This window comes from Setaria italica, chromosome III (genome assembly GCF_000263155.2).
Source record: "Setaria italica strain Yugu1 chromosome III, Setaria_italica_v2.0, whole genome shotgun sequence".
NCBI lineage: Eukaryota > Viridiplantae > Streptophyta > Magnoliopsida > Poales > Poaceae > Setaria > Setaria italica.
Window position 1 is genome coordinate 11353336 of NC_028452.1, and position 19917 is coordinate 11373252.

The 19917-nt window shown below is 51.1% G+C and overlaps 4 protein-coding genes and 1 long non-coding RNA gene across 12 annotated transcripts; 3 read left to right on the forward strand and 2 right to left on the reverse strand.

The window, feature by feature from the left end:
* Positions 1-1323: 1323 nt before the first annotated feature.
* On the reverse strand, positions 1324-2139 carry LOC105913953. Its single transcript, XM_012844472.1, has one exon. It carries the CDS (start codon positions 2137-2139, stop codon positions 1324-1326), a length of 816 nt encoding a protein of 271 aa, XP_012699926.1.
* Positions 2140-2742: 603 nt separating this feature from the next.
* On the forward strand, positions 2743-4671 carry LOC101773483. 2 transcript variants are annotated; one of them, XR_001163591.2, is made up of 5 exons: positions 2743-3260; positions 3366-3509; positions 3921-4054; positions 4153-4246; positions 4343-4671. It is a non-coding gene; the product is annotated as an uncharacterized LOC101773483 (long non-coding RNA). The 2 variants fall into 2 exon arrangements; XR_001163590.2 differs by having other exon boundaries at positions 2743-3509.
* A 623-nt stretch (positions 4672-5294) lies between these two features.
* Positions 5295-8218, reverse strand: LOC101776575 (formin-like protein 18). 7 transcript variants are annotated; one of them, XR_002676705.1, is made up of 5 exons: positions 7498-8218; positions 7341-7400; positions 6101-7252; positions 5908-5969; positions 5295-5739 (listed from the first exon to the last, which is right to left on the reverse strand). XR_002676705.1 is itself a non-coding variant. In XM_004961255.2 (3 exons), the coding sequence occupies exons 1-3, from the start codon at positions 8047-8049 to the stop codon at positions 7247-7249; spliced, it is 618 nt and encodes a 205-aa protein (XP_004961312.1). In that variant the 5' UTR covers positions 8050-8218; the 3' UTR covers positions 5295-7246. The 7 variants fall into 7 exon arrangements, 1 of the variants encoding a protein (XP_004961312.1); XR_002676704.1 differs by having other exon boundaries at positions 5908-5978; XR_002676701.1 differs by having other exon boundaries at positions 5295-5969.
* A 2850-nt stretch (positions 8219-11068) lies between these two features.
* LOC101777546 lies at positions 11069-12351 on the forward strand. The gene is made up of 3 exons (XM_004961256.3): positions 11069-11869; positions 11999-12058; positions 12153-12351. Exons 1-3 carry the CDS (start codon positions 11360-11362, stop codon positions 12165-12167), a joined length of 585 nt encoding a protein of 194 aa, XP_004961313.1. The 5' UTR covers positions 11069-11359; the 3' UTR covers positions 12168-12351.
* Positions 12352-16030: 3679 nt separating this feature from the next.
* On the forward strand, positions 16031-17608 carry LOC101777965 (protein enabled homolog). The gene is made up of 2 exons (XM_004961257.2): positions 16031-16919; positions 17151-17608. Exons 1-2 carry the CDS (start codon positions 16188-16190, stop codon positions 17214-17216), a joined length of 798 nt encoding a protein of 265 aa, XP_004961314.1. The 5' UTR covers positions 16031-16187; the 3' UTR covers positions 17217-17608.
* Positions 17609-19917: the final 2309 nt, after the last annotated feature.

Here is a 19917-nt window from a genome sequence, read left to right on the forward strand (position 1 = left end):
TAGCTGAAGAGTTTCTTTTGGTCTTCATCTCTGCATCCTGATGCCTCTAGCCATGCTTGATGATGTTGACTGAAACTTCTCTTCGATCTATCATTTCATCACATAACTGAAGCACACCAAATGAATAAGGCAGCATGTTGCTGGGTATCATATAACAGGTGTGCAATCTGCACCCATTGTCCTAAAATATACATTTGAGTGATTTTAGAACAAATTGATCATCTTGCAAGAAAGAGGGTTACATCATTCAGAAGAAAGATTTCTTTCTGACTGACACCGACCTCTGGGCTCTGGCCCGCTCGCCCAACACGTGACGCGGCTCCCAGAAATGGACCAGCTCCGTGGACGACGCCTCATGGGCGTCATGCTGCTACAGTGCTACTGCTGCCTGGCGGCAGCGGCGCGCGGTGCACGACGGCCAGCCGGTCCTGCGTCAGTCAAGCCTCTCTGTCTCTCCTCTTGAGCCCTGACACTTTCCCACCAAGCGAGGGTCTCGTCGGCCTTAACGGCGCCGCCGCCGACGATGCGTATCCTGGGCGGGAGAGGTGATCGACGTTGGGGACGCCTGATCCGCGCGCTCCTCCGTGTAGAAACAGACTAGGATGAACAGCACACTGTATTGATCATCAATGTACAAATTATATACAAGTACAAGACAGTTCCTATCTAACTAACTGAACGACGATTCTTCAAGGAGCCTGGCGTGCATGGCGGGGTGCGCGTGAAGAACCGGAAGAAGCGCAGGTAGTTGTAGACACCAGCTTAACACCCCCCTCAGTCTTAGCGTTGGGTTAGCCGACGCAGAGACGACTCGAAAATCTTCGTGTAGCGCAGACGGAAGCCCCTTCGTGAAGATATCGGCAAACTGTCTGTCGCTTGGCACATGAAGAACGTGAAGCTCACCAAGGGCAACTTTCTCCCGAACAAAATGTATGTCGAGCTCGATGTGTTTTGTGCGTCGGTGATGAACTGGATTCCGAGACATGTATACGGACGACACGTTGTCGCAGTACACAACCGTAGCCTTCTGGACGCCATGGTGTAGCTCACCAAGCAAGTGCCGCAGCCAGGAACATTCCGCGACGGTGTTGGCAATGCCGCGATACTCAGCCTCCGCGCTGGACCGGGAGACTGTGTTTTGCCTCTTGGAGGACCAAGACACCAGGGAATCGCCGAGGAAGATGCAAAATCCCAACATGGACCGGCGAGTGTCCGGGCAGCCAGCCCAATCGGCATCGGTGTAGGCAAGCAACGACGGCGCAGCTGTGGCGAGCAGGTGAAGACCGAAACCATTGGTGCCCTTGAGATACCGGAGAACGCGCTTCAGCATGTTGGCGTGGCAGGTGCGAGGGGCGTGCGAGAGCGCGAGCCGGATCCGGAATCGCCGGATCCACCGGAGCTTCCAGTGGAGGAGCCACCAGTAGCGGGGCCACCGTGGCAAGCGAGGTAAGCCTGCGCGGCATCCGCCTTGGCGTCGTGGGAGTCGCTGGCCTCCTCCAGGAGTAGGTACGACATCGCACTGCGGAAGGTGTGGGGTGGGGACTTGGATTTGATTACCGGCTTCACATGACGGTACTTGGGGCTGAGTCCACGGAGGAGGTTGAGAACCTGACTTGGTTCTGAAACAGGATGGCCGACATCGCGAAGCTGGTCAACGAGGCGCTTGAGCTTGGTGCAGTAGTCGTGGACACACAGGTCGCCTTGCTGGACGCTGCGGAATTCGGCCTCCAGAAGAACAGCGCGCTCAAGCTCGTTGTCACGGAAGTGGCCCTCGACGTCAGACCACAGCGAGAACGCCGTGATGCAAGGCTTATGGACGAGATCGAAGATGTTCTTGGCAATGGTGGTGTAGATCCAATTGGCGAGGCAGCTGTCGATTTGGCGCCACTCAGCGGTGCGCTGGGCGAGCGGCGTCGAAGAGCACACATGATCGTCAAGGCCAAACTTGCCGAGAACAGAATCGAAGAAGCAGCGCCATTGACTGTAGTTGGCCGCATCAAAGTCAAGCAGAATGGGGACGTGGGAGCGGACGTTCACCGTCTGAAGGACGGCGGCCAGAGCTGGTTGAGGAGGGGCTGCATCAGAGAAATCGTCGGAGGAGGTAGAGGAAGCAGAAGAGTTGGCAGGCGATGGAGCCATGGGGCGGAAGCTGTGGCGAACGGATCGGAGAGGGTGGATCCGTCGGTCTCTGATACCATGTAGAAATGATACCATGTAGAAACAGACTCGGATGAACAGCACACTGTATTGATCACCGATGTACAAATTATATACAAGTACAGGACAGTTCCTATCTAACTAACTGAACGATTCTTCAGAGAGCCTGGCGTGCATGGCGGGGTGCGCGTGAAGAACCGGAAGAAGCGCAGGTAGTTGTAGACACCAGCTTAACACTCCGCTCCGCCAATTCCTACGCCACCGCTGCTGTGGTGCTAGCCGAGGTCGCCGGCGAGCTCACCGGGCGCCATCTCGCCGGCGGAATATTTGCAGAACGCCCCCCTCTGATTTGGATCGCGATTAATAATCAGATCCGAATATTTACAAAAAGAACCCCTTATTTTCACATAGACCCCTAGGTTGGATCGCGATTAATAGTCACGATCCGATTATTTGCGAAACACCCCCTACTATTTTCAAATAACCCCCTTATTTGGATTGCGATTAATAGTTGAAATCCAATGTTTTGCAAAAAGGACCCTAATATTTGCATGTAGCCATCAGGATTGGATAGGAACTTCTGCAGCCGTCGTGGGTTCAGTTCAGACTCCAGAGTTCAGGGGAAGACGAAGCGGGAGCACGAGCCGAGCGAGGCGGCCATGGCGGAGCTCGCCGCGGACTAGCACGTCCGCTACATCGTTACCGGTCTCCTCCCCAAGCTCCACGCCGTCGACGCCGCCAAGGTCGTCGACTGGATCATGTCCTGCTACCACCCCGAATCTGGTACTCCGCCCCGCTGATTGGATTGTGAAGAAATAGGTAATTGATTTGTATGCGTGCTCTCCTTGGGATGTATGTTGCTGACTGTATCCTTTTCCAGATCTTGAATTGGGTCCACGCTGTTTGAGTATGTTTTTAGAGTTGAGATTACCAATGCCTTGAGAAAAGTGAATCCTGCAACCCTAGTTTGTTAAGCTGACTGAACTTGAAATCCAGTTCCTTTTCATTAGCTACATCATGTTAGCTGTCGCTGGACTGTAAGATGAGGATGGATAATTTTCTGGTGATATCTGGGATTCTGGGGTGAAGTGGACAGACACTTGGTAAAAAAAAACCTTCAAATGATCGTTTTGAGTTCCCACTTTCGTGTTTCCAACTTAACAATCCTTGGGAGCTAGTAATGCAAACTAACTTTTCTATTTCTGTAGGTTCTCGTATATTGCCCTATGTACCTTTATCACTACTACATGCATAAAATTGATATGCAAAGGCTGTAGATTTCGTTGTTAGCTGTAAGAACTTGGATGGTGGGTTTGGAGCTATGCCAGGAGGGGAGTCTCATGCTGGGCAAAGTATGTCTTACAGTCTTACTTTCACTTTTACTGGAAACCCTGCTTTTGTGTTATTTGTGTTTGTTAAGTACACCTGTAATTTATCATAATTCATAAGTGGGCAAAGTATGTGTTTCTAAAGGATGCTTTATCAAAGAAGAAGAATGGGAGAACTGGCTATGTAACGCAGTACACTATCTTCAAATGAACTATACATATAATCTAGCTTCTTCTATTGTAGCATTACAACTTCCTCTGGTTATTGCCTTATTGGTGTCATTTTAGTTGACCTGCTGTAGTATCACCCTATTCTTAGCTGCTATTGCCTGAAAATAGCTTTACTGGATGTGATTATTTCCAAACACATGTATTTTCTGCAAGCTATCGCTTCTAAAAGTTTCAGGTAACCTGAACACGTACATTTACATGCAGTATTTTGTTGTATGGGAGCTCTTGCAATTACCAGGTCTCTGCATCACATTGATAGAGATCTTCTTGGATGGTGGCTTTGTGAGCGCCAGTGTAAAGACATCGAACTTAATGGGCGACCTGAGAAATTAGCTGATGTGAGGTTTACTTTGTTTATCATTAAGTGGTGCATGTTTTGCATTTCTCACTATACCTTGCCACTATGGATTTAATTGAACTGTTAAAAATTCTCAAGGTTTGTTACTCCTGGTGGGTGTTATCAAGTTTGATAATGATTGATAGATTGCATTGGATTGACAAGGAAAAGCTTACAAAATTCATACTAAACTGTAAGCTAATTGTTTATGATTCACCGCTGCTATTTGGATAAACATATGTCCCCTGACTCATCAGTTCCAAATCTTCTCATTTGTGTTGATTGTCAGGAGCCAGGACAAAGAGAATGGTGGCCTTTCAGATAGACCAGATAATACAGTAGATATCTATCACACATACTTTGGAGTTGCAGTTGTTTATTTTCTTTCCATACTGTGGTATTTCGAGCATATGCAAGGGTCTTGTATATGGCACGTGAATGAGTTACAATTGTAAACTCTGTGCGTAACCAGTTAGCCACTCTTGCAAGCAGGCTTCCATTGATAGAGTACCCTGGGGTGAAGCCTATGGATCCTGCTTATGCGTTGCCATTGGATGTTGTCAATCGGATTTTCTTGAGAAAATAGAACATTACACGTATGAGGTTTGCTCCACAGATGATATTATCTACAGAATCACTTTAGTTAGCATTGGAAGGAAAGTAGCTGAGGTGGAGTCAGGATTCAGGAACACATGTTGGAATATCACATCAACTTTTTTGATCGTCAAAGTTGGATCCTCGCAGCGAGGGAATCCAATTTCTTCTCAATATATCATCAAGGCACTCTGTAGCTGCGGTTTCCTCGTCCTGTGAGACCTTGACGTTGCTCTGCTCAACGACGGGAGAGGCAAAGAGGAGTGAAACGTACCGGACGAGTACCGCCGGCATCAGACCGCCGCATTTAAAATGCCGATATGGGACCGAACACTCGGGATTTGAAATTTGCTAGGCGTGGCGGCACCGGGGTGAGATCGTAGCAAGATAGCACAGTTGTCCAGGAAAAAAGGGTTTAAGGGTCGATCAATCAGGGCGGTGCGGCCCAGAAACACGTCTCCAAACACCGGCTGCAGTTTGTCCAGCTCTCCTCTACTCCTCCTAATGGCACGACCAGCAAAACTGCTGGGCCTGAGAAACGCTAGGCTAAAAGCACAATGACCAGCTCTTCTGAAGCTGAATTATCTGAAACCACGGCACAAGGCGCCCCTTTCCCCATGTCACGATCAGTTGGAAGACATTCAACATATGATAAAGATAAATTAGTAATCCACCCAACGATGTGGGGATCTTGTTCTCAAGCACACGTAAGGGTACAGTATGGCATTCCATGTAGGACTGAGGGAGACGACAGTCTTAAACAAAGATAACCCCACCTGTAGCTTTTCGACTGAAACTCCAATGGCTGACTACAGCCTTGTACTATTATCACATTACTATCTATCATCAACATAGCTTACGTCTGAACAAACCACTCCGGTGCAATTGCGACGCCCCCGCAGTGTTCTTGCTTGCTTCAGGCATGACAGGAAGACGAAAAGTTCCTTGACAACGTCACTTTCCCGGGGTTGTGAAGCTACGAATGAATCAGAGTACATAGATACTTTAAACATGTCGAGTGGATATATATGCAGATAGTTATCAGGTGCAGTGAGTCAGACAACACAAATCTGGACAAGTCATGTTGGTGGGCTGCAATGATTAAACAAAGCATTGTCAATATGCATGGGCCACTGAAGAAGATTAACAAAAAGAATATGATAACTTTGACCTGAAAAACAACTTTCAAACTCAATCATGAACTTCTGTATCTTGATATGCACAGAAAATGCAGTGGAAAGACAATTTGAATTTTTGAACCTGAATTCTGCAAATTGGCACTGCTCCAGGGAGAGGACATGGCCACATGGGTGCAGTTTCACCTGCCAGCACTACATCAGTAAACCACACAACCAAACTTTCAGCAACATGAAGCACTGTCAACTAGATCAATTATGTGAAGTAAAATTACTGATTTAACAATGCAACGAGCAAAATGCACAGATGATGTTACCCGAAGATCAAGTTTGAATTGCTAGGCATATCCATAGTCCCGGGACCAACAAAAAGCCTGACCAAGGACAGTGTCATCAGGCCGGCCAATTATTCAAAAAACTGAACAACAAGATCGTGAATAGCTCAAGGAATAATACTAAAATTAAACGGCCTTTTTTGTCTTTGCTAAAATGTACTTGAAATGTGCTCAAGTAAAAGGGTGGGCAAAAATTCAATTATGAATTAAAAGCATTTGGCAAATAAAGACTGATTTCTTATGCATTGCTGGGACTTCCCAGTCATCTGTTTAAAAGCCATAACAGCTTCATAAATGGCTACTGAACATGGTATCTTCACCATAAAGCAAAATAGATCAAAAGAAAATGAATATACAGAGCAACTCAGCAAATGGTTAAATTATTGGCATTATGAGCAAGAATGAAACTCAACAACTTTATTATATGTCAAAGTTTGCAGCAAAACAAGTGAAGCATAGGTGATACAAGACACACAACATAGATGGACGACTGAAAACAAGACATTTGTGCACATTACACAAGTAAATACAAGATGCATATCTTTGAACTTTGGTAGATTAAGTAGAATTTTGACATATCATTCTACATATGTACCACTAAGTACTGTACCATATCTTTCAGGAGCAATGCTGAATTTTATATACTAATACACATACTCTGAGAATAAAACAAAGATGTCTCTTCTGTTGCCTGCAAGCAATTGACACGTCTTTCATCACAAAATTCAGAAAGCAATCATCCAGAAAAATTCCACAGAAAATTTAAATGTCATTTAATCAACAGCCTATCTCAAGAAATTTGAACGAGTGAAAAAAAAAGGATTTCATAGATTAGAACCATGTACATAGCATGACAAGTTCCCATCACCTAAGGATAACCCAATTCTACCAGAACCATACCCCCGAGCTCAACATCACAAAGCACAAGCATCGCCCAGCAGGCCCAAGATTGATCATGAAACAGGACTCCCATGTACAGAATCAGCACTGGAAATCTATCATTCCATCTTCTAATCAACAAGAACTAGAATAATTATGGGATGCAGATGTTAGCCATCGCATGAAGAAAGCGAAAGCTGGAAACATCTGAAAAGATCCTCCTATTTTGCAGCTCCACCACGGCTCCAATCACCTCTGCACGAGGAAAAGGCGCATGAAGAAAAGAACCAACTTTGGGGGGGGAAGGAGTAGCCAAAACACCAGTGAAACAACGATTTCTTACCTCCTCGACCTTGTACGAGTCCAGATTCACGTCGGCGAGAGATAATCCCGGGTACAGCATCTGCAATTAGAAGCAAAACCAAACAGAATTGAGCACCCGAGACCCAAAATCGCGCATCAGACAGAACGTCCCAGAGGGCGAGGGCTGCAATCCTTACGTCGAGCTGGCGCTGCACGGCGCGCGGGCGCTTCTTGGGCCGGCGCGGCGCGCGCGTGCCGCGGATGGCGGCGAAGTCCTCGGCGATCTCCTCCTTGGTCAGCGCGGCGGAGAAGCCCCTCTTCCTCGCGACGGCCGGCGGCGACGCGAGCGGCTGCTCCGCCGCCGCCTTCCCCGCGCCGTCCGATCTCGACGCGAGCGGCGCGACGGTGGCGGAGCGGCGGGTGCGGAGGTTCCACGGCCGCGGCGGCTGCGGCGCGCCCGTGGCCGCGCCGGGGGAGCCCTGCCGGCCCTGGGGCTTCTCCTTCTCCGGCGATGGCGTCTGCGGGTGCAGCGGCGGGGAGGCGGACGCCGACGCGGAGGCACCGTCCTTGGAGCAGCGGAGGAGGCGGTGCGTGCCCCAGCTGAGCGTCGGGAAGGAGAAGCCGTGGAGGCGGGTGCGCGCGGCGGGAGACGGCGATGGAGACGGGGACGCCGGAGCCGGGGGCGCTGGCGCGGTCTTGGCCGTGGGGTGGTGGTGGTCGGAGTCGGAGGCGCCGGCCATGAGGACCATGAGAAGGAGGCGAGAGGTGGGTGCAGGCGAAAGACGCGAGGGGGACGCAAGGGAAGGGGGTGAGGTTTTCAAAAAGGCAAAGGCACGGAGAGGGAGCTCCCCCGGCTCGGCGCCACGCGTGAATCTTGGCCTGATGGCTGATGGATGGATGGATGGAGGCGAGCGGGCGGATGGTTAAGCGGCGCGGCGTTGGGGCGGCTTTCTGGTGCTCCGTCCCGCGATTTTCTAGTGGCGCGGCTGCGTGACCGCGTCGCCTGCCAGGAATCGGCGACGGGGAGCACGGCCGGTGCGGTGCGGTGCGGCGGGAGCGTGCGCAGCAGGGCCGGTACGCGCTCGGGAGCGTGACACGCCGTGGATTGGGGTTACTGGGTTGGCGCGCGCTCCGTTTGGCCAGGCGCGCCGGCGCGGGGCGCGGTTGGGTTAAACCGCCCTTGGGGCAGCCGCCGTGCTTCAGCCTTCAGGGCCAGAGCCCGATATCGGGTGGTTCGGCGATGGATCCTTCCGTTGCTCGATTTGCATATCTTCCTGATAAACTTTAATGTTATACATGCTCTCACCTTATTATTATGTGGCAATATAATTCCATGGATAACCATAGCTTCTAAGTTAGTGTGGTAAAACTTTTAATTGAATGTAACGAGAGGTTGTTCGATTCATCAGTATTGATACCACGGCATTTAGACTGTTACGTCAGTTTTGATAATACCAGCAACGGATGATGCACGAAAAATAATGGCAATATTGCTGATACATGCTACGAGCATTTCTCAAGGCAATGTTTTCATTAAAGGATAAAAAACCTTTAGTGAAATACTTTGTATTCATAAATACTGTGACTGGATGTCGTGCACCGTATATGTTTTAGAAATACCCTTTTTGCTAGCACGTTCAATTTTGCTTTTATAACTTTGCCAACAAAGATAAGCTACTAAAGTTAGATATCCGGGTTAAAAGTTAAAGCCGCCTTAAGTTACGACAAATTCAAAGCAAATGGCACATGATTTCATCTCGATGTGGCAATGTATACATCCATCTCAATCTTTCGAATCTTTACATCTTTGTTGTGGAAGCATTACCATGGTACAACTTGATAGTTCACTAAACACATGTATTAATATAAGATGAAAATCGTCACCAAGTATATTCGTAGAAGTAGCAATAAGTACAAATTAAAATTTCAGACTCGATTTACTCGTATCTCATGTAAGTTTTTTAGTTCTTTCCCATTCCTTTCATTTTCCAAACAGAGCCTTATCAGTTTCGATGTAGCTCCAGATTAATAGCATGGCATAAGGAAGTGTTGGGTTCATTCGTACTAGTATCACGACATTGGTATTGTTAAGCCCTTGCTTATTCTTATGCATCTGATGCAATTCTGATAATAGACGTAGCTTTTAAGTTGGTCTAATATAATGCTTCAAGCAGTGGGTTATAACAAGAGATGGTTTACCTTGACATTTATATCATTGCACCAATATTTATAGTCAGTTGAATTGGCCAGTTGAATTGGCCCGTAAGATAATACCAACAACAGATGATGCACAAAGAATAATGCCAATATTGCTGATGCATGATGAAAATGCCATGATCATTTAAAAGGTGATATTTTTATTAAAAAATAAGAAACTTAAGTGAAATACTTTGTATTTGTATATTGTATGATCGGCTGTCGTGGAGGTGTGTGTTTGAGAAATATCCTAGTAAGTTTATTTGCTTTTACGACTTTGCTGATAAAAAGATGAGCTACAAAAGTTAGATGTTCAGGCTAAAATTAACACCAACCTAAGTTGCGACGAATTCAAAATAAATGATGCGCAACTTCATCTTGATGTGGCAATGTCTATATAAAATGCATCTTGATGTTTCGAACCTTTACACCTTCGTTGTGAAAGAGTTACCATGGCATGACGTATTAGTTCACTCAACATAAGATAAGATGAAAATCGTCACCAAGTAGATGAGTAGAAGTAGCGACAAGCACAAATTAAAAATCACAGGCCTCGATTTAACAAAAATAGCCCCATCTCATGCAAGTTTTTAACTCCTCTTCCATTTCTTTCTTTGAGCCTTCTCGATTGAAATGTAGTTCCAGATTCGTAGCATGTCACAAGGGATTGTTAGGTTGATTAGTATTGGTACAACAATATCAATATTGTTACGACAATACTTGTTTCTAGTTGAATTAACGTCTACAATAAAATCATCAATAGATGATGCACAAATGAATGAGGATAATGTAGTTGACATGTTATAAGAGAAAACTAAAGTGTGAGTCTTTTTAAGGCAGTATCTCAAAAAAAATACAAGGAAGGTTACTAAAATACTTTGTGTGATAAATAGTACGATGGGCTAGCATGCTTGATGTGGCTAGCTCGTTCGGTTTTTTTGCTTTTATGATTGTTTCGCGAAAAACAAGCAACAAAAGCTAAATGCTCGGGTTAAAGTTAATGCCAGCTTAAGTTACGACAAATGTAGAACCATGAGCACATGATTTTATTTGGCGTGACATTGTCTATGTAAACGTATCTCGATCATCCGGAGTCTTTACGCCTTCTTTTTCGAAGCGTTACTATAACAAAACATCTAACCATGCACTAAGATAAGACGATAAACCATCACCGAGTATATCCTAAAGAGGTAGCGACAAGAGTGAATTAACTTCTAAACCACGATTTAATGAAATACTCGCGACATACTGCACATCCCTTTTCTCCTCCTTTCCTTTCTCAGAGAGGAACTTAACGGGGACGCATTCACGAAGGCAAACCACGGCGAACAAAAAACCGCCGCCTTAACCCTGTCGGGCCCCTTCGCCCCCATCGTCTACCCCAGCAGCCACCGGATCGGAATCCGACACTCTCCACGGCTAGAGGAGCGCAACGTCACGCGGTCGCCATCGCAGGTCGCGACCGATCCGGCAGAATGCAGAAGCCCGTGGGGCCCAAACCGGCGAACAGAAACAGAAGATGTCCTGCAAGCGAACCGCACTCGACTCGGCTCGAGCCCAAAGCCCCTCAAACCCAACAACAAGAGGAAACCGCGCCTGCTTTCGCCTCGTCGCAGCCTTGCGCTCCCCGCAAGCCTTCTTCTCCTCTCTCTCGCGCGGCTCCCCTCTCTCCCCTAATCCGATCGGCGGAGCGAAATTTAGCGAGAAATCGAGAGGAGCCCCAGACCCAAGCGCGCCATATATAGCCAGGCACATGCAATCGGCGAACCCAGTTGCTGCTGGGCTCTCTCCCCTGCGCGCACACACGCATTTGCCGCCTCTTTAATCCCCTCCGCCCTCTCGCTCGCGCATCGGCTGTCGCCAATGGAGTCCTCACCGGCTGCGGCCATGGCCCCGCCGCCGCCCGCGTCGTCCTCGTCCTCGTCGCGGGCCAGGGACCCCCTCCTCCTCGGAGGCTTCGACCTCCCCGCCGGCTGGGGGTGCCGCAAGCCCATGGCCTTCTGCCGGGACATTGGCGCCCCCGTCGCGTCCGAGTCCGACGCAGCCGCCGCGCAGGCCGACAATAACGGCCCCCGATCGTCGCCGGCGAAAGGGGCCCCGGCGGGGCAGCACGCGCCCGCCGCGGAGGAGGCACAGGAAGCTCCCCGGAGGCAGTGGAACCTGCGGGAGCGGACGACCTGGCGGGATTACAGAGCGGAGGACGCGCGGCAGCCCAAGAAGCTCGGGAGCACGGACGCCGGCGGCCAGAATAGCCGCGGCTTCTCGGTGGCGCTGACAAAGCAGGAGATCGAGGCGGACTTCATCGCGATCACCGGCCGGAAGCCGCCGCGCCGCCCGAAGAGGCGGACCAAGAGCGTCCAGCGCCAAATCGAGGTCCGTACACTCCGGCACGCGAACGGAGCAATGCCGATCTTGATTTCTTAACCGCGATCGCAAATCTTCTTCCTAGTTCCTCGATTACTGACCGTCCAGTTCGTGCTTCCTCTCTCTATTGTGGCGCAGTCGCTCTGCCCTGGGAGTTCGCTGATGGAGATGACCCGGGACCGGTACAAGGTTAACGAGGTATGCTCAAAAAAACTCCATCTTTGATTTCCTCGGAATCTGTTTGGGAGGTTTGAGACGAGGCACCTATTGATTCGACTCTTCATCGGTGCAGAAAGGGGGATTCTGAGTTGCACAAGCACAAGGGAAGAGCAGGAGGAGGAGATGGATTTCCAACCGAAGAGCTTGATCGAGCAATGGCTGGCTCATCAGAGTTGCTAAGAGAGATTTAGGGTTAATTGCTTAATTCTGTCGGTAGTTATGCAATTGATCATGTATGCCAAACCCTAACAGTATATGTGTTGGTTGGGTTCTCTCTCTTGAGTCTTGACTGATTGGGGGTTTGCTTACCAGTTTCCATCAAGCCTGATTAGTTCTCAGGTTCTTTTGCCAAAGCCCAGGCGCCAATTCTGCAGGCGAAGAATCACAAATCTCTGATCTCTGTCAGTGCGAGATGCAGCTGCAGAATCTTCATCTGCCATCACTTTCTGGGTGCCATGTAATCTTCGGCATTGATTTCAGCCCAGAGTACTTTTTTAGCTGCATCTTGATTTCCACTGTGCAGTTCGGTTCATAGCAGCACCTACTCTGTTTCATCAGCCAGTTCCGCGCCTGATCTCGCCCCACAGAAAACCTCGTCGATCATTTCCTCGTCAGACAGACACAGGAACAGAATACTTCCGATGTTTGTCACTCTGTCACTTCCGATGTTTGTTTGACCTTTTTTTTGCTTGACATTGATCTCCGCTTGAAGATAGGAACTGCATGCTGAACTATGGTTCTTCAAGATTTCCAGCCAAACGCATTTCACTCGACGAGTGGTTCATCAGAGTCGCGTGCTGGTACTTGAGTTCAGTAGAGGCTCACGAAATGGGGAAAAGGAAAAAAGTTTTAAAATAAAGGGGAGAGCGGACGGAGCGAAGATGTGTGACGCTAGAGCACCATGATTTCCCAATCATTATTCGGGTGTACTGGGATGTTTGTTCTGTCAGCAGTCATTGCTGAAAGCGACCCCCTAAACAATGAGAATCAGAATGATCCTGCTCGAGTACAATTTTGTCAACCTGAAAAAATTTATTATGCTTTCCACTCATTTTTTTTAAAAAAAATACACTGCACAAAGATGCCAATGCGTTGCACTGATCTCTGTTGGGCTTTTAGCCAAACTGATGAAAAAGGCAGGGACATGAGACTCAGCCACTCACGACTCATGAGTCAAATGTTTGTTTGTGTCCTGTTTTAAGCTGTGGCCATGATAACCTAGCAGTACAACGGCTGCTCCTAGGAGTAGCGTCTACTAGGGGTGTTTGGATACTATGTGCTAAACTTTAGCAGTGTCACATCAGATGTTCGGATGCTAATTAGGAGGATTAAATATGAGCTAATTATAAAACTAATTGCAGAACCCTGAGCTAATTCGTGAGACGAATCTATTAAGCCTAATTAATCCATCGTTAGCAAATGGTTACTGTAGCATCACATTGTCAAATCATAGACTAATTAGGCGCGAATTAGACTCCATCTGTGCAATTAGTTTTGTAATTAGCATATATTTAATACTTCTAATTAGTATCCAAACATCCGATATAATAGGTGTTAAATTTTAGCAGGTGGTATCAAACACCCCCTAATTTATGATATCCTTCTTCACGCAGCTTCGCGCCAGACTGCCGGCGTGCGTCGCAAATGTACTTGCCGATCTCGATGCACCCGGTGAGCTCCTGCCTCACTGGGGCCTTTTTCTAAATGCTGTTTATTATGGCAATGCTTCTGGCCATATTTTTGTAGTTTTTACTCACCTCACTACACCTGATAGGGTCATGAAGAGCTTGCCTCCACACCACAGGTCCACTGGCACAAATTTTTCCCCAGCAATTTTGCAGTTTTTACTCCAGTGGCGTTTTGTTTGTGGACAGGATGTGTTGTCTCGGACGCGACGACGGATACTCCTCCTCTCCTACCTGTCATGGTGCGTAGGAGATTGTTCTGTCTTTCGGGGTGGGAAAAAAAAAACAGAATGATCCTCCTACCTGCCCATCATATGCAATAGATCCTGCTTGCCACGAGATCATTGGTAGAGTAGCAGTATTTTTCGGTTGGTTGTTAGCTGGCGATCGGCCATGATCCTCCTCGTGCCGCGCTGCGTGTCTAGTATAAAACTAACCACTAGTCTTCAGTTTTCAAAGACCATAAAATCTCGAAGGTCCTAACAGGTGGGCATATAGTAGTGTATAAAAAACATAACAATTGTTATAACAAAAAACGCAGTGTAGTAATAAAACATGCTGCACGCAGAACTCCCAATCGGCCTCTCCCGAAACCTTTCACCTTACCATTTCATGTTGAGCAGACACGTACGATTCAGTGCTCTGAATGAAAACTAAACACTTTTACGCTCTGGTCTCCAATCTCCATTGACCTTTGTATGCCCCCGATCTCATCTACCCTCTGGTGCACGTGTTTACCTCTCCAACCGATCCCACCGTCAAAGAAAGGAAGTTTCAGACGGTATATCCATTGGCCGATCGCTTTACACCCACGGGGCCAGGCGAAATATTCTGCGAGATCAAACGCGACAGCGCCACACCGGCTTTTGTTTTCTTTAACCAGCATAATCCCCCGTTGTGGACGAGAAAATAGCAGACTGTGGTGTGTTTGATATTTAGTCCGGACTAAAATTCATATCACATCGAATATTCGGAGACTAATTAAGAGGACCAAACATGAGCTAATTATAAAACTAATTATACAGATGGAGGTAATTCCCGAGACGAATCTATTAAGCTTAATTAATCCATCATTAGTACATGTTTACTGTAGCACCACATTGTCAAATCATGGACTAATTAGGTTTAATAGATTTGTCTCGCAAATTAGCCTCCATCTGTGCAATTGATTTTGTAATTAGTTTATGTTTAATACTCCTAATTAGTATCTAAACATTCGATGTGATATAAATTTAGGAGTTTCTAAAGAAACAAACGGGGCTAAGCCGTGTCCTCTGATTCCTCCAGGTCAAACGAACGTACGGTCGCCTGCTGGCTGCTGAATCATCCATCCCTCACGCGCGTCAACCCGATCAAAGCCATCCAGCACTCGTTTCCCCGGACAACACAAATGGCAGAGCAAGTAGGTGTTCGATGTGCGATCGATCGCGGAGGTTTTCTCAATCGGTGATCTTGTTTGGAACGCCTAATCAGTCCTTACTTATTCCTCAAGAACCAAATGGTTAAGTGAAAATTGGCTACAAATCCTTGCTTCCCGACTATAGCCTATACGTGCTCCACTTTCCAAACGAGCGTTTTGACAATGACAACTACTTCATCGTCCCTAATGAGTACTGGCTGAAGAGCAACAACTGCTGCCCGATCAGGTTAACAGGTGCCATCAGCCGATCACCCGCCGGAGCACGACGCGAGGCACGGGCAGCTTTTTCACGAGCGGTGGCAGCAGCCTGTAGGAGGAATAGCAACGTGAGGGGAGCGCGGCCGCCGCAGGGTTGGCGGGATTGGCCGGCGGCGGGGACCGCGTGGCCGTCCGGTCCACCGCTCCTCCGCCGGAGAAAAGACCAGGTCCACCAGGGGGGAAGCGGATCCTGACCGGCGGGCCCCACCCCGGAAATCCGATGCGACCCACCACCACGTACGAGGACCCGTGCATGGAGCGCTCCCTGCCCGGTGGGCCCGCCTCTCGCCCTCACGGACACCGGCTTCCAGCCCCCCCGTCTGGTGGTCGCGCAACAGACTGGCCTCCGCCCAATTCCCTTTCCGTCGCCGGCCGCCGTTGCCACCGTGAACTCCGTGCTTAACTCAACTGACGTGTGGTCCCAAGAAACTGATAGGACCCACAAATCAGTGAGAGAGTATGTAGCAGTGCGATGGCCCGAGGCAGTTGGTCCTTGTTAGGGCCGAAACCTCCGACCCGCGAGTCCTGGCTGGGCAATTACCAGGCTGCCCCTCTCGAGACAACACACCACCCCCTCGCGTCCGTAACAAAACGCGAGAGACCCCACCCCTGTGGCCTCAAAACCTTCTCGCCTCGCCTCTCCTACCCATCACCTCTCTCTCTCCTTCCCTCGTCGGCGACGCACGCAGCCGAGCATCCACGCCACCGCCCCTCCAGCCGCCTCCGCCGTCCGGGTTGGCCGCCCATGGCGGCCACGGCAGATCCGCGGGCGAAGCCCCTGGCGGCGCCGTCGCCGCCGCACCACCTCGAGCCGTGGGCGGCGCATCAGCCTCCACCGCACCGCATGCCCGTCCTCCCCGCGGTGGCCCCGCCCGCGGGTGGCGGGTGCGCGGCCGCCCGCGATCGCCGCCGACCGTCGTCGTCCCACCGGCGGGGCGGCGCTGCCCAGGCCGTCGTCGGGGAGGAGCCGTGCGGCGGCGGGATCGAGGCGCTCCGGGCCAGGCTCATGGGCCACCTGCGCGACGCAGCCGACCGGCTTCGCGTGCCCCAGCCTGGCCCTGCTTCTAGTCGGGGTTCCTCCCTGCCTCATCCTCCTCCGCTGCCGCCGAAGGCCGCGAGCCCACCGCCCGAGATGGACTCCGAGCCCGAGCCCGAGCTCCGCGCGCCGCCTCCGCCTCCTCCTCCCCCACCAGCGGCCCCGCAGAAGCAGCAGGAGCAGCCACAGGCGGCAGACGCTGCCACGACCACGAGGCCGTGGAACCTGCGGGAGCGGTCGCGGCGGCGCCCGGCCCCGAGGTCGTGGGCCGCGTCGCCGTCCCCGCCGCCCTCGTCGTCGTCGCGGAGGCGGCGCAAGCGGGCCCCGTTCTCCGTGTCCCTGACGGCGGAGGAGATCGAGGAGGACATCTACGCGCTGACCGGCGCCCGGCCGCGGCGGCGGCCCCGTAAGCGGCCGCGCGCCGTGCAGCGGCAGCTCGATGTAAGGCTAACTCCCCGAACTGCCCCTTCCCCCTTCCGAACCACTTTACTTTAATTAATTAATTAATTAATCGATTCAATTCCGCTGTTATTTTATCACCCGCTCGATACGCTTTAAGCTTGCTTATCACTATTAATATCCTGTATACTGACATAATTGTTGTGTGCAAGAATAATCCTCCTACCCCGCGATCCAAACCACTAACAAATCGCGTGCGCTGTGCCTGTGCAGTCGCTGTTCCCCGGGCTGTGGCTGACCGAGATCACCGCCGACGCGTACCGGGTGCCGGACGAGTAGCTCCTGCTCTTGCTCCTGCCGCCCCCCCCCCTGCCGTTGCCGGCGCCGCCAGTTTGAAGCTGCAACCTGCAACCCCAAGGCTAGGTCCAAGGAGGCCCATCCAACCACCTCGCGTCATCGCGTCGCAGTCTCGTCTCATCCCGCCGAATTTACAACTAAGGTCTACTCGAGCGGTCGAGCCCATCGAGCTAGCCGGTAGGTCCGCCCCCGTGCTTGTCGTATGCCCTCCCAAGTTTTCCCCCCTCCCTCCCATCCCAACCCCTCGTCATCTGGTGTTGTGTTGTACGTGCTCCATTCCCCTCACCTGCCTCTAGCAGTCTCCAGTCTGTACATACAGTGGTGTGCTTTTTGTGACTACTGCTCTTCTGCTAATTCATGAACAAGTTCCTGTACCTGCGCTGCCTGTTCTTACCGTTATCGTTCAGTGCCTGTTCTTACCGTTATCGTTCAGTGCCTGTTCCATTTCCTCTGCTTGCTTGGTAGCAGCAGCCACAGCCAACAGCACGAGCCGTGTGCCGGCCGGGGTCCTGCCTGCGGGCTTTTGTGCTGGCCCCGGCCCCGTGGATATTTGCATTGATCCGGTCTTGGTGCTTTCTTGGGGGCTACCCAACGCCTGTCGAGGCGGAGCGGACGCACCGGGGAGTTCGGGGTTGAGTGGTTGGGCCGGCGGCCGGGCGTGTTTGGATTCGTTGGACCCCTCTCTTCCGCCGCTGGGGACACGCCACGCACCACCACACCACCACCGCCGCGCGGTGAAGTGCAAGTGCAGCGCCGTCTATCATTGCTGGGGGCTAGCCGGGGATAGCTCGCCACCGACGGAAAAGGGGGGCCTGCAACTTTTCGGCGTCCTCTGTCTGACCCAATCATCATCAGGATAGCAGCAGTGCTCCATGGACTCGATCATGGCGGTGCACTGGCACTGCTACTGACCTACTGTGATGCGGCCTTGTTGACGTCCAGGTTTGTCGTGTCCCTTGCGTACCATGAAGCCGCCCCGGGGATGCGGCTCTGTCTGGGCATCTCGATCGATCGGTCTCTGTCTCCATGTGGACATGTGGTCGCATAGAGCGCGAACGGTCTCTGGCGGCCGTCCGTTGGGATGAAGCGGTGCATCGTATATATAACGCTGCTCACACACGAGTACACGAGGCACCCACTAATCACTATAGGGGCCTGATCGATCCGAGACGGGCGGCGCCAATCGCTCCAGCACACGCCTCACGGCCGCATCACGCCTGCCCGTGGCCAACTGCCAAGTGTCAAGTGTGCCATGTTAATGGAAGGAGGGACGCGCTGTTCCCCCGTACGGTGCCGACGTATACGATACCCGTTTCAGGTTCATCCGGTACGCTCGTCTCGTGCGTGGTCACAGGAAGGAAACCCGGTGGATGGAGGAGATGCGGCCCGGGTGGGACCCGCTTGTAAGGCTAACAAGCCCGCTTTCCACGGATACCGCACAGGCTTTAAAGTGGCAGGCCCCACCGAATCAGAATGGCCATGCAGTTCAAATCCAAGCGCGCACTTGCCCTCGCTCCAGAGACCGATAGATGAACTGATCCGACGGTCCAGATGAGGCACGTGGTATAGGACCCCGAACACCTAATTGGAGTGTTGAAGAAAAAACAATTAAACACATTTTACCACTCGTCGAATGGATTCGTCCACGTACGTGCTCGACAAAACGGCCAAACGTCCGATACACGTGCGACTCGACTATTTGCAGAACTGTACGGTCGGGTCGGGTCGAGCCGTTGCTAGGCGAGATAGAGTACATCGCTGTACATCCACGGCCGTAGCCGTACGAAAGTCACTTTTCCGGCGAGAGTGCCGATCGATTGCGTGACGTGCTAATCTCAACCTGCTGTGTAGACCACTACCGTAGATCGCAACCGGAAGCTAATAATCCAGCCTCCGCCGCCGTCACCATCGTCTCCTTTTGGATACGGCTTCTCTGTGTCTTTTGTTATCGGCAACGCCTTTCACATGCCGCGAAATTCATCAGGGCCTCACAGCTCGGCTCGGCCGGCCCCCCGTGGGGTTGCGACGTCGCCGTTCCGGCCACAGCGCGCGGCAGCGATGCGAAGCTGCGGCAGCGGGCGCAGGCAGGGCCATCCTGTGCACCGCGGGGCCGCGCGCGTCGCCGTCCGGCTCGGTCGGAGTGGCCCGGCGCACCACACCGATGCGTACCGGGGGAACGGTCAAAAGGCATGCGCTGATTCCCGGAGCGCCCCGCAGGTTTTCGTCTGGGAGAAAATCGGGGGTTGAGACTCATGCTAGGCTACGTGACTTGGGCCGCCAACGGGGAGTGGGTGGGTAGATATGGGCTCTGATTGTTATTCTAGGTTGGGCTTGGAATGTACAAGCATACAGGCTGGCTGCTGCTGGACTGCTGGCTGAAACCCTGAAATGCATTATGGGCTCTCAGAGGCCCAGTTCACCAGGACCGGTTGGTTGCTGTTCACGCCGTACTATTTGGAACTGTGCAGCGACACCGCGACAGTGTCATCGAACAGATTCTCCAGCGGAGGCACCGTTTGACACAATTCTCCAGGCATGCAGAAGTTCAGTAACACTGTGTACTATAGTCCATGGACTCCTACTGTATCGTAGCAGTGTGTCTCGAGCCTTGAATCTTGAGTCATCGGTTGCAGACTTGAGTTGCACGTCATCCTCGTCTTGCAGGTCGGGTCCATAAAAAGCC

What these genes read in the sequence shown, in the direction of transcription:
- LOC105913953 (XM_012844472.1), bottom strand. Translation starts at nt 2,139, where the DNA reads ATGGCTCCATCGCCTGCCAACTCTTCTGCTTCCTCTACCTCCTCCGAC.
- LOC101776575 (XM_004961255.2), bottom strand. Translation starts at nt 8,049, where the DNA reads ATGGTCCTCATGGCCGGCGCCTCCGACTCCGACCACCACCACCCCACG. An exon ending in CCGTGCAGCGCCAGCTCGAC is followed by an intron (nt 7,401 to 7,497) that starts GTAAGGATTGCA and finishes TTCTAATTGCAG; the next exon opens with ATGCTGTACCCGGGATTATC.
- LOC101777546 (XM_004961256.3), top strand. Translation starts at nt 11,360, where the DNA reads ATGGAGTCCTCACCGGCTGCGGCCATGGCCCCGCCGCCGCCCGCGTCG. An exon ending in GCGTCCAGCGCCAAATCGAG is followed by an intron (nt 11,870 to 11,998) that starts GTCCGTACACTC and finishes ATTGTGGCGCAG; the next exon opens with TCGCTCTGCCCTGGGAGTTC.
- LOC101777965 (XM_004961257.2), top strand. Translation starts at nt 16,188, where the DNA reads ATGGCGGCCACGGCAGATCCGCGGGCGAAGCCCCTGGCGGCGCCGTCG. An exon ending in CCGTGCAGCGGCAGCTCGAT is followed by an intron (nt 16,920 to 17,150) that starts GTAAGGCTAACT and finishes GTGCCTGTGCAG; the next exon opens with TCGCTGTTCCCCGGGCTGTG.